General features: G+C 25.0%; 2 protein-coding genes across 2 annotated transcripts; one reads left to right on the forward strand and one right to left on the reverse strand.

Moving 5' to 3' along the window:
- On the reverse strand, positions 1 to 5,916 carry LOC107447463 (tetratricopeptide repeat protein 33). The gene is made up of 5 exons (XM_043042478.2): positions 5,894 to 5,916; positions 5,528 to 5,746; positions 4,038 to 4,119; positions 2,646 to 2,777; positions 1 to 1,289 (listed from the first exon to the last, which is right to left on the reverse strand). The coding sequence occupies exons 2-5, from the start codon at positions 5,734 to 5,736 to the stop codon at positions 1,092 to 1,094; spliced, it is 621 nt and encodes a 206-aa protein (XP_042898412.1). The 5' UTR covers positions 5,737 to 5,746; positions 5,894 to 5,916; the 3' UTR covers positions 1 to 1,091.
- Positions 5,917 to 6,215: 299 nt separating this feature from the next.
- On the forward strand, positions 6,216 to 11,880 carry LOC107447464 (HIG1 domain family member 1C). The gene is made up of 3 exons (XM_016062393.3): positions 6,216 to 6,349; positions 7,620 to 7,738; positions 10,925 to 11,880. Exons 2-3 carry the CDS (start codon positions 7,627 to 7,629, stop codon positions 11,110 to 11,112), a joined length of 300 nt encoding a protein of 99 aa, XP_015917879.1. The 5' UTR covers positions 6,216 to 6,349; positions 7,620 to 7,626; the 3' UTR covers positions 11,113 to 11,880.
- Positions 11,881 to 12,579: the final 699 nt, after the last annotated feature.

Here is a 12,579-nt window from a genome sequence, read left to right on the forward strand (position 1 = left end):
AACCCATGTCTGTCTACCACTGAAGAAGTTAGTTCATTGTAATTTTTTGTTTTTAATTTCATGCCAAAGGTCTATTCTCAACTTTCCATGTCGCGAAGTTGTTGCAAAATTTCGTCTTTTGATGGTTCATACTCTATAGGAGAATATCTTGATTGTAATAGGATTTTTAACCATCCAAACAACCCCTTTGTAATTTGGCAAAGCAAAGGAATCGATCTCACCTCCGTTATTGCTCATGGCTCCATGGAGATTCTGAGATGGCACTATATTAGAAAACAAGAGAACTTCTAGTAAGGCAATGACTTTGGTCAAAATTTATATTCTACTTCATTGTACTTTTCTACCTTGTTAGCATTGTTGTTTTTCCTTTTGTATTTCCTTGACATTGGAAATAATTTTTTTTATGCCAAATTGATTTACGAACTATTTGTAGTAAAATATTCATTTAAATATAATGAAGCACAAAAAAAAAGAAAAGAAATACCTATTTCAGAACAGTAATAACAATATAGAAACATTTTTTATACAATATTTCAGGAACAATTTACTTCAACTTACTGATCTAAAAACAAAACGTTTAAAAAGTTTTTTTGTGAATAAAGCAAATAATTTTTTTTACATAATAATAAACATAAATTAAATAAAATTACTTACATTAATGACTAAGTAGAAATAACCAATTTATAAACATTTAAACTGGTTAATGAATTCAACTAAAAGTATTATCAAAACACAATTAAATGGTAACTGAAACTATACAGTCACAAGAAGCATGTAATACAGTTAAAGAAGAGAGCTGTCTCTAACTGTTTCTACTTTGGAGTTCAATTGAACAAGTTCTCAGCAGTATACTAGTTTAACTTATTCCAAGCAATATATGAATTCAATTTGTTCCCAGCAATTTACTAGTTCAATTAGTTCTCAGCAATTAACAGACCTTTTTTTTTTATAAATTATGAGTTTAAACTATTAGATATTGCTCTCACAGCTTCTTATGACACTGTTGTTTAGTTTAACTAGAATGTTTGATAACACTTTTTTGAATGATAAACAGACCAAATAATGAGTCAATTTATAAATAAAATCATGAATTATGTTGGATTCTCGGATACAATAAATCCCTCTTCATCGAATATAAGATTAGACGAATCCTCAGTTACTTCTTCCTCCTTCTCAATATTTAATTTACTCTCTTTTTCAATTAATTCAAGAGTCCATTTTAAATCCTCCTCCCAGAGTTCTTGTTCAGTAGGATTTATGTGAATCGCTTTAGAAAAGCTTATTTTTGCCTAAAATAAAAACAAATAAATTACTCACTCAAATGTCTTGTATGATTTCTGCATTTTACATTCCATTTTAGGATAACGAAATTAATTTTGCACCCTCTTCCTCTCGTTTAGGTCAAGGTCAGGATAGATAGGAAATAATTTTCTCAGTGTAATAAAGGTATATACCCTTCAGTACCGGAATTCACAAAATAATTTCATTTTCTGAATTTCAGTAAACGATATAATTAACTGAAATAATGGGATAATTAAAATATAATAAAAAACTTTTGAGAGCAATATTATGAGTGTAATTACTTCTTGAATATTAAATTTTACTAATTTGCGGTAACATAAAGTTAAGCATTTACTTACTAATTGATGCAATTTAATTATTAAGAATTGATTTGTTAATGTGAAACTTATGCTGCTAATCCCAGACTGCAAATTTTATTTGTAATTTTCCTTAAAAATAAAAATCTCGCTCATTTTGTAGGTTAAATAAATTTGTACTAAATTTAAAATAGTAATTTTTGCTGATTCAGATTTTATACAAAACTGTGTCATATTGCTATTTTCTTGAATTTAAATAAATAAGCAGTGAGATAAATTGTTTGTTTCGTTTTTTGACATTGTCAATTTTCTTTTGAACAGCTTAATTAATTTAATTTTGAACAGCTTCTTTAATTTCTTATAAGAAATGAAAAGATGAATATTAGTTTAAGATGACAATAAAAGATAAATAGTATTGTTTATATTTTTGGATTTCTCACGAGTATTTCTTGACCAAGGCAAAGTAATGTAATTTAGAAAACTTATTTTAAATTAATTTTTTCATCAACATAATCAATCAATTGACTCATCATGATGCATTGGTACGGCTTTGCTAAAGAAGTAGCAATAATACATATCGCTTAGCTAATGCTATACTTTTATTTTAATCACGTGTCTAAGTCAATTAATACGTGTAATTACTATACACTTTAATTAATTTAACTTGATAACTCTTCCAACGTTTACAAACGAAGTCAAATAATTTTATATTCCAATAAGCCCTATTTAAATAAGTAGAACCAATTTAAACAATCACTCACTTAGTTAAAAAATTATAAAAAAATTTAAGAATATCAAATTAACAAAATAACTCAAATAAATTGAATTATTCTGTTGACTTCAGGATCAGTTTGTCACAAGAAAAGATAAAAAAATCTCTTTTTACTTTTAAAAAACTAGTAATATGTTTGGTAAAAGCTTTTATTCACTTACATTTCAACTTATAATAAAAATAAGATAAAATGTAAATAAAATTATACATTAAATAATTAAATTATTTTAAAATGTTAAACATTGAATAAAATTTTTAAAACTGAAATTACAAACCATTTTGAGATCACCAATTCCTAATTGAGAACGACCTAAGGTTTGATATGCAACCCACCAACAAGGGTTTAGTTTCACAGCTCTTTCTGCTGATTGCACTGCAGGAAATGGGTGACTCTGTTGTAGAAGTGCCTGCATAAATTTATAAGAAAACAATTGTATTTTTTTCTTAATAAACTAATACATATTTTAAAACAAGTTACGAAAAGAAGAAAAAAAAACTGAAATTTTTACGAAATACAGAAACATAAAATAATATAAAAATGGAAATATAAAAGAAACTTAAGATTGTAAATATTGTGTGAAGAATTGATGCACTTTGTTGTTATTATTTCAGATTAAATAGTATTTCATAATGGTAATATTTTAAAAGTAATGCTGACAGACCAGTTATAAATGTATTAATATTTTGCCACAATTTTGAAGTTACTCTTGGTCAATAAAACATATAAAAGCAAGAATGGGTAATTTAAGATGTCTTTGGAAAGTTTTAACAACATTTATATTTGTTTATAAATAAATTGCTAATTTATAGAAATAATAATATAATTACTCAACTTCCAGCAGCTGTTTTGAGTTGAAAACTGACATGGGAAATTTTTTTTTCTTCATATTTTATTTAAATTAGAATATAAGATGTTTAATGTGGGATAACATTGAAAGAAATAATGGTTTAAAAAGTTTCTTTACTTTGAACACTTTCCAATTAGTAGAACTCAATATCATTAACAGAATTTTATTTTGAGAAAAAAAAACTTTTCAACTTTCTTATTTTGAAAAAAGAAATAAATAAATAGCAGACATATTGGAATAAATAGGTCAGTCTAAAAATTCGAGTCCAGAAGTGTGTTTATGGTAGTAGTAGAGCAGTACTTTATTTATGTAAAACTAGAACTACATAATAGGATATTGGTTATGGACTGGGAAATATCCCTGAGAATTATTTGAAGAGATGCCATAATAATTTTGATCTTCTGCAGACAGGATGGTTCCCTTGCTTTGGTAACCCTGCGACCTGCACACATGTTTATGGAATAGATTTCCTGGTTGAAAGCGTCACAATAGTAGAAAATCATATTAAAGAAAGTAGACTGCAATAATTTAAGTACTTGAATGCAGGAATGTAATATTTTTTTCATTGCTTCTTTTTAAAACACTCAGAAATATTTAGTAAATTTTATTAAGAAAATGTACACTTTTAATTTCATTTTTAAATAATAAATTAAGATATTTTTACTCCTAATCAAAATATAGTTTTGCTGATTTATATACTTTTCCATACATTACATAAAACTGTATTAGAGATAAAATGTTTGAAATTAAAAGTATAAGTATTAATCAGTCTGCTATTTAAGAATCAAGTAAATCAAAAGTAGGGAAAAAAAGTTTTACTTGAGCCTTCATTTCATGTAACTTTTCATTTTTTGGTAACAAGCTTAAAGCTTTGTCAAACTCTGAAACTGCTTCTTGTAACCTTAAAAGAGAAGGGGTAAAAAAGGTTATTATTTATAAAAAGAAATCAACTAAGAATATTTAGCATGTAATTAATACACTATAACATACATTAATTTTCCTGATAATATGTTTATAAACAAATAAATAATGCACATTGGCAGTTTTTCTCCCAGCTATTTTTAGCACTTCAATAAGAAAATATTGGAAATAAGTAATACTTTAATGTATTCAGATTATTTTGAGATTGAACTCTAAAGCTTACCAAAAAATTTCTTAATTTACACACAACATAAATATAAATTAGTTGTTTCAAGATCTGAATAAAATGAAAATTATAAAACAATTGAATAATTTTATTAATTTTTTTCAAAGAAAATATGCATATTAAATGAAAACAGAAAAATGGATAAAGTCAGAAATCAATTTGGACTGAGGTGGAGGATTTAACTTTAATTTCAAAATAAATAAATGAATGATAAATCTTTTTATTACGAGCAGCTTATTGCATTCTCAAGAAGTGAAATTTTGTTATTTTAAAAATAGACCAGTAAAAAAAACAGGCATAAGCAAAACTTACTCCAATCACTCTATTCTTTTGCTTAATACCCTTGATAAAAGCTTTAATTAAAAAAAAGAACAATATAATAAAAACAATATTAATGAAGTAATGTAAATCGCACACATATATTATAAATTTTTACCGTAAAAATTTAATACAATATTTAAAAATTCGGATTACTTCTAGCTTTTTTTCCATTCCATATATTAGTAACCTTCATTTGAACAATCAACAGGCTAAAAACTTCTTTAAGAAGAGAAAAATTAAAAAATGTAGAGAATTATTTTCCTTTTTCTTAAATAAAAATTTAAACAATTTGTATAGAAATTCTAAATCACCATTATTGGCCTTCTACAGAATCTTTCTCTATGTTATTCTCTTTTTCACAAAATTGAAACCAGTTATGTTTATGAAACTTAGTTAATAGAATCAAGCCATAGAATTTTTGCTCAGTCTCCAGTTTTTTTACAAATTAGTTAATGTTTGAAGATTTTATGTGTTGAGTTATATGAATCTAAACAGTATGTGCTGCAAATCTCATTCTGGATACCTTGATAAGATTCATTACTTGTCATTATTTATACTAGTCATAATATACATAATTTATACTTATTATATATTTTAAACTTTATTATTATTATTATCTTACGTCATTGCCATTATTTTTGAATGATTTTTATAAATTGAAAATATATAAAACACATTTATATTTTAATTTTTCCTATAATTTATAAGCAATTTATAATCCGTTTTCAAAAATAAATCGTTGCTTTGCTGGAAATAAAAAAGAAGTTTAAACTAACTTGTTTATAGCATTAAAATAAGCTTTTTAACATGAAGAAGAGGGGGTATTTTAAAAGTCAGTTACTTGTTTTGTTGGGCTAACTCAATCCCTTGATTTTTATGTGTTTCAGCTTTCGCTTTACGGTTTGCCTCTTGATCTACTTTTCTGCGCTTATGACTTTTAATCCATTTATCATCAAATGAGACTTCAACTTCTGATTCAGCAGAAAAGTTCAAAGATGTTTCTTTGGAAATGTTTTCTCCTATTTTTCTTTTCCAACTGAATGTTGTCATACTCGACAGTCTAGAATATAAGTAAATGAAAACATGGTTCAATACATATTAATAAGAACTTTCATGAAACATTATTCAATTCACATTAAAAAATACAGTCTGAAAGTGAAGACATTTTTTTGGTATTCAGCTATACATATGATTGTTAAAATATTACATTAATTGAATAATAATCAAGCGATCAAAAAACACAAACTTGTTTGTTTATAAAACGTAGAGTTGCCAAACCAGAGAATCAAATTATAAAACTTTGCAAAAATCCTAAAAATAAATGAATAACAATGCTCTATTTGCTTTAGGATATAACTTTAAAGCTAAAAATATTTTATAAAATTCAAATTTTAAAATTAGTTTGAGAAATTAAAATTTTTTGTAATATCTGGCAATGGTTGCATCATTTTGCGCTATAAAACTGATACAAGCGCAACTGCCTTGAATCTTCTCAGCGTTTGAGTTTAATCCGCTGTTTGTAACTCTTATACTTTTTAAACCATTTTCGAACGAACCTTTTAAACTTTGTTTCTACTCCAATTTTTGGAGGACACCGATTCTCCCTTCTGCTCCTTCTCTTTTGCTTTTACATAATATTTCGTGTGGAAGGTCAAGAATACATGTGAGATTAAAATATTTGTAAAACTTATTAATTTTGTACCTTTTGAACTCCTTTTATAATAAAAAAAATATGTTTAATTTTTCTTCTCTGTTTATTCATTTGATTTTAGTACATTTATTAAGAATCATTAGAACAATTGTTTAGAACATTGCCGGTATAGATATATGGGCAAATTTTATTTCACTTTTAAATTCTTGAGGTGTTACAACCTAGTGACTAATATTTAAATCACACTTGAGAAGCTTATTTCTTCCGACGCGGGAAATAAATCATACATATAATAATATTTGTTCTACTGTGTTTCCCTAATCTTTAGAATACCATCCATTTGTATGGGTGTATATGTATTAAATTTTAACTGAAAGAGTTTTAAAGACATTACATATTCTGCATTTGGAATTTTACTATAAAGATAAGCAGTGTCATAATTTCTCCAACGAAATATCTATAATATTTTTCCTTTTATCCTTAATTGTCTAAATAAAGATATCTAGTTGCATAGTTATATTTCATTTTACTTTTGTAAATTTTCTTAAACTGGTTCAGTTCCTTAAGAATTTTATTTTAGAAGAAATTGATGTAATTCCTGTTCTATCTTAATCCAATTCATAAATTTATGTTTTTTCATTAAATTTATAAGTTATTGATGTGAGGAAAAAAAACATAAATATTTAATCATTTAAATATAAAGCCCTATGATTAACCAATCAATAAATTATGCTTAAATATTTTGTAATGAACTCTTAATGTAGTAATTCAGAGCCATGCAATTAATATTATTTGGTAAGGATTTCAGTATTCTTGGTCTAAATTATCTCCAAGTTAAAGGTAGTTAGCTATTATAAAGCATCTGTAATATTTGAGAGACAATTTTTTAAGTATCAATGAAAAAAGTATTTTTAGCTATGTAATAGTGTTTAAATTTTCATTCAGTTAAGTGTGGGGACGAAATTGTAACTATTTATATGTGTGTGTATTAGTCTTTTTTGTGAACATTTTTCTATGTATGTTTTTTTTTCTAAATATATATCTATTACTCAATCAATTTTCAAAACAAAAATCTAAAAATTAATATTTTTATGACTTGTGTTCTCAACACCAAATTTTGTCATTTAGTGTTGAGATAAATAAAATAAATTTTTGTGTTATCAACACCAAAATTTATTTTATTTGGCCTGACATTGAGTGACTAAAATTTATCCTTGTCTTAGAATTTGCAGGATATTGTTTATTATATTTAATTTATTATTTTTTTAAACTATTCTTTTAGAAATACAATGGCTGATCGCTCAAAGACTTCACTTGAAAGGCCTGATATAGATTTTGCAGAAGAAAGTACACTTCAGAAACTTTCAAGGAAAACTAGGGATAGTCCAATGATGGTAGCTGGTACGGTATATTTATTTTATTTATCATTCCCAGATTCTTTATTATATTGTAATGAAATTATGCTTCTACTACTACTGCTTATGTATGAAATGCTTCTTTTTGTTCGATTTTAAATTATGTTCTATTCCTTGTTTTACTGAGTATTTCGTTTAACATCGTACTCATGTCCTTAAGTACAGTATAGCTGTGTTTTGTTTAGCGTCAACTAATTCTTTTTTTTCTTTATCTTTATAAAAAGCAGTTTTGAACTTTAATCTGAATTGTTCATATCACTTGTGCAATATACATTTTGCTCATATGAAAAAGAAAGAAAGAAACTCCTGTATGTGAATAGATTCCTATTGGTGACTGTAGAAAAATTTTTTAATTTAACAATATATGTTCCAATTTAGTGCTGAACTAAAACGGTTTGTGTGAAAACATTAAAAAATTTTAGTACTTTTATTTATTTATTGTTATGTGAGAAATAATTACCTTTTATGAACATTTTTTTCCACCTTACAATTTTTTTCTTTTGTAAGAATAGAACATAATATAAAATTTTTATTAAATAATTTGTAATGAAATTGAAGTAACTTTTGTCTTATAAATTTATTTCTATAAAAAACTCAAATTGTTTCATTGTTTTAATTTATTTCCAGAACAAGAAATTATTCCTTATGTATTTATAATGCATTTTACTCTCATTAAAAGCTAAATTTTAGCAAGCGAAGTAAATTTAAACCCTCAGCTGTAGTCTTTATAAACAAACATTAACTGCTCCAATATTATCTTTAAAAAATAAAAATGTATGTAAGTGTTTAATAATGCAAAAGCTGCAGCAACAACTGTATATTATTCTAATTGTGTAAGAAAAAGTATTTTAAACCTAATGCTTATGAATACTTTGTATTTCACTGGTCACATTATCTTAATACAGAAATGATTGTGCTCAGGAAAAAATCCGGATTTACGGATTTTTGGCTAACTGCGATCCGTAAATCCAAGGTCCAAAAGCTTCAAGAAATCATTGATCACATTTATGTCGAAAAATTAGCGATAGAATTTATGCTTAGCATCTTTTTCGTTTGTAAATATTTTTTCTGGTAGAATAATAAATGTGATTACAGATAAAAGTGAACTTATACATAATTATTCATTTAAATTATGCTACATATAAAATTCATTTAGAATTTCATGTTTTGAAAATATCAATGATTTAAATTTATAATGACATAAATTTTTTGAAATGTCTTTCTTGAGTAAAATCATTAATGATTTTACTCAAGAAATTTTCAGGATTTTTGAGTTTGGCTCAGCTATCACACCTGTTAATATCTAAAAATAATTTGACTGGTGAGTCACTACTTAAATACCTATTAATCTAAAAATATAGACCAAATGATATAAATAAAAAAAAACTAATTAAATTTACTATTGTGCAATTGGATTTATTACGCATTAAACAGGAGAAGCGAATAAAAAAATTCAAAAGTTAAGTATGTAGTAATCTATTATGGTTCTATCATCAGAAAAGTTCCGATTTCTGACAACTATGAGTTAAAAGTTTATGGGTTGTTATTTTTTTAGCCACTTGTGTTTGCATGTAGTATGTATGTAAGAAATAGTTTTTATCTTTAGCTAAAATATTGAAATTTTGAATTGTAGAATTATTGCATACTTTTCAATTTTTTGTTATTAATACTTAAAGAAAAAATAATAAAAATCAATATTAGTCTTATGCATTTTGGTAATTTTTTTAAATCATTGTTTTTATTTAAAATAAGAAAAATAATTCCAGTAGAAAGTGCAATATCCAAAATCGTTGGTACTTCGGCAAGTTTGGAAAATATATTTTCTTGGATAATAAGTATTTAAGGCAAACTATCATCAAAACATCATTATTCTATAACTAATAGACTATAATTAATATCAGTTTCAATCAACAATGTATAAATCCATGTGTTTGTGATATTTTCGGAGCTTTTGTTATAGATTTTAATATCTTGGTTTTTTAATATGCCATTCTAAGATGCCACAAATTTCAGTTAGTAATAATTTCTCGATTAGCGACGATTCCATTGTGAAATCTGCATAGTTTTGTCTATTATATTGGTAGTTATTAAATAGATTTTCGTTTGGTGTCTAAAATCTCAAATGTTTTAATAGAATTAGAATATTGTTTCGTTCAGCAAACTTCAAACAGAGCATTTTGCATTCAATTATTTTTATTTAGTATGAAATAATGTGAAATTGTTAGATTAATTCTGATTTTTTTAATTAATTATTAAATTATATCTTTCGTTCTCAATTTATTTAGTTTTCTTTTATTTTTTGTAATTTAAAATATTTCTAATTTAAATTAAAATCATTAGTTAATTATTCTTAAATTTCATAATTTTACCCACAAGACTTGTGAAAAGACTTTTTAAAAAAATGGTATATGTTGCCATTTCTTTGATTTAATGATTCAAAATATTTCAGATTTTAAAATTTTTTGTATTACTATATTTTTATTACTATATTATTGTGACTTAATTTTCCTCGTTTGTAATTCTCTCAATCTTAAGTTTAAAATTGTGTCAAATTTGAATTAAATTAGAAATCATAATATTGTTTGTTGCCTCCTATGGACAAATTATAATCTTAAATGTATGATTTAAAAAAAGAAAAAAGTTTTACATATATATTTTTTTAATTTTCCCCGTTTTAAAATATAGTAACTACATTTATATTTTAGTTAGTTTCTTTTTGCTTTCTTACTGTAATATTAATATGTTAAAAAAAAATTATTTGAAAATAAATGAATAAATTAAACTTGTAGACTGACTTATTTTTAAAATATAAATACAATTTATTTTGCTCCATACGTATTTATTATCTTTAATGTGAGGGGGGGTGGCAAAAAAATATTGTTGAAAAGCGGCACTGATCCGCCCTGGACTTTAATAGAGTATTCCAAATTGAGGCTTGTGAATCTGTTTTAATTTTTAGTGGGTCATGCCCATAATTAAATTTTTGCAATTTGAAAAAATATTTTTTGAATTTTTAAAACCTTCTGGATGTTAAATGTCATCCATGTTAAACCATTAAAAGCTGACCATTTTAACCATTAAAAACTGAAGTAAGTTCCTAAAAATAAAATAAGACATAGTTTTGTTGATACTTACACAGTAATCTTATGTTTTTTTTAATTCTTTTTCGTAGGTTTGAGTGGCTTCTTTGTTATTGCTGCATATGGCATTTACAGTTTTCGAAACAGGGGGAAATTATCTGCCTCTAATTACTTAATGCAGTTGCGAGTAACTGCCCAGGGTGCTGTAATTGGCTGTTTGACAATTGGAGTTATGAAATCTATTTATGATCATCTGACCAAGAAAAAGGATGACTCTTAAATAATTCGTTTCGAAATTTGATGTGCATAGTTGTTAATGTTTTTAATTGTTGCATGATAGGAAAATCCCTTAAGTAATTGTATATCCTTCCCATCGACCAGATTCAGATGGTGTATCAAATAGCTGTATTTAATTTATTTATGGTACAAGTGTAAATAATAAATTTCCAAAAGGAGTTATATTTTGAATTCTTTATGCATTTTTTTGCATGGTAGTCTTTCATTAATAGCTTTATTTTTAGACTATTTTTATCATTTATTTCTGAATTTTTAGTAAATTATAATAGCTATTTGTCAATGAAAACTGCATTTGTGCCATTGGATTTTTTAGATGTTGAGTTTTTGTAAACCATTGAATTGTATTAATTTGATGTTCTACTTAAAAGTGAACTAATTATAAATTATGGAACAGCAATGTAGCTTTTTATGTGATTGATGAATAGTTGTTTGTCATTAGTTTAAAGAAAATGTAAAAACAAAAATCTATAATAAAAGAAAAGTCAGTTTCTATTGCACAAAAATATTTTTCTAAAACTAAAACTGGCAATATAATTTATAAAAAATATGTCTATTTTAAGATGTTAATATTAAATTCCTTTTTTGATAATCAAAAATGCAGCTTTGCTTGCAAGTTATAAGTTGTACTTAAAATTACAAATAAAGAATTTTTAACTCTTTTATGAAATGTTATGTTATACCTAATTTGACATATTTTGAAAATATTATTTAAATGTTTCTCGAGTAAATAAAAATATATTTCTCCTGTTAATGTTATTTTTATTTTTTCAACCTACATCTCTTATAAAACAGTTTGTTTTATTAAAAAAATGTCTACGTTTAAAATTAATTAAATGCCTAAAAATTTTGAATAGTATGAAGAAAGAAAACCTCATATATCATGGTCACTTTTGAAAAATAATAACATGAATATGAATGAAATGAAATTCTTAGCAAAACTTTCTCATAAAGTATGAGTTAAGATGGAAATTATCCAATTTTTATCTGGAATACTTGGTATATTGGTATACATGAATATGAATGAAATGAAATTCTTAGCAAAACTTTCTCATAAAGTATGAGTTAAGATGGAAATTATCCAATTTTTGTCTTGAATACTTGGTATATCATGATCTATCAAAAAACAGTTTGCTTTATAAAATCTAGTATGATAAGTTCAAATTAAATTGTTGGTGTCTGGCGTAAATCACACAGAAGCAAAATTTTTTTTGCGATTTGTGTAAACTCTGATTTTGTAATGAAAATGTAAATTTGACTGAATTTAGAAACTGACATTTAAATAAAGAATTGTAGGCAGTCCTGAACGTGAAAAATATAATTTATAATTAATTTGAAGTTTTTTTCTTAGGTGTCAGACATAAATTCTTCAATTGGATATAAATTTAAGTTAAAGATAACAATTATAAATACTGAAAATTACTTTAATTTTTATCTTAATGCTATAAGCATT

The sequence above is a fragment of the Parasteatoda tepidariorum genome, chromosome 4, assembly GCF_043381705.1.
Source record: "Parasteatoda tepidariorum isolate YZ-2023 chromosome 4, CAS_Ptep_4.0, whole genome shotgun sequence".
Lineage (NCBI taxonomy): Eukaryota > Metazoa > Arthropoda > Arachnida > Araneae > Theridiidae > Parasteatoda > Parasteatoda tepidariorum.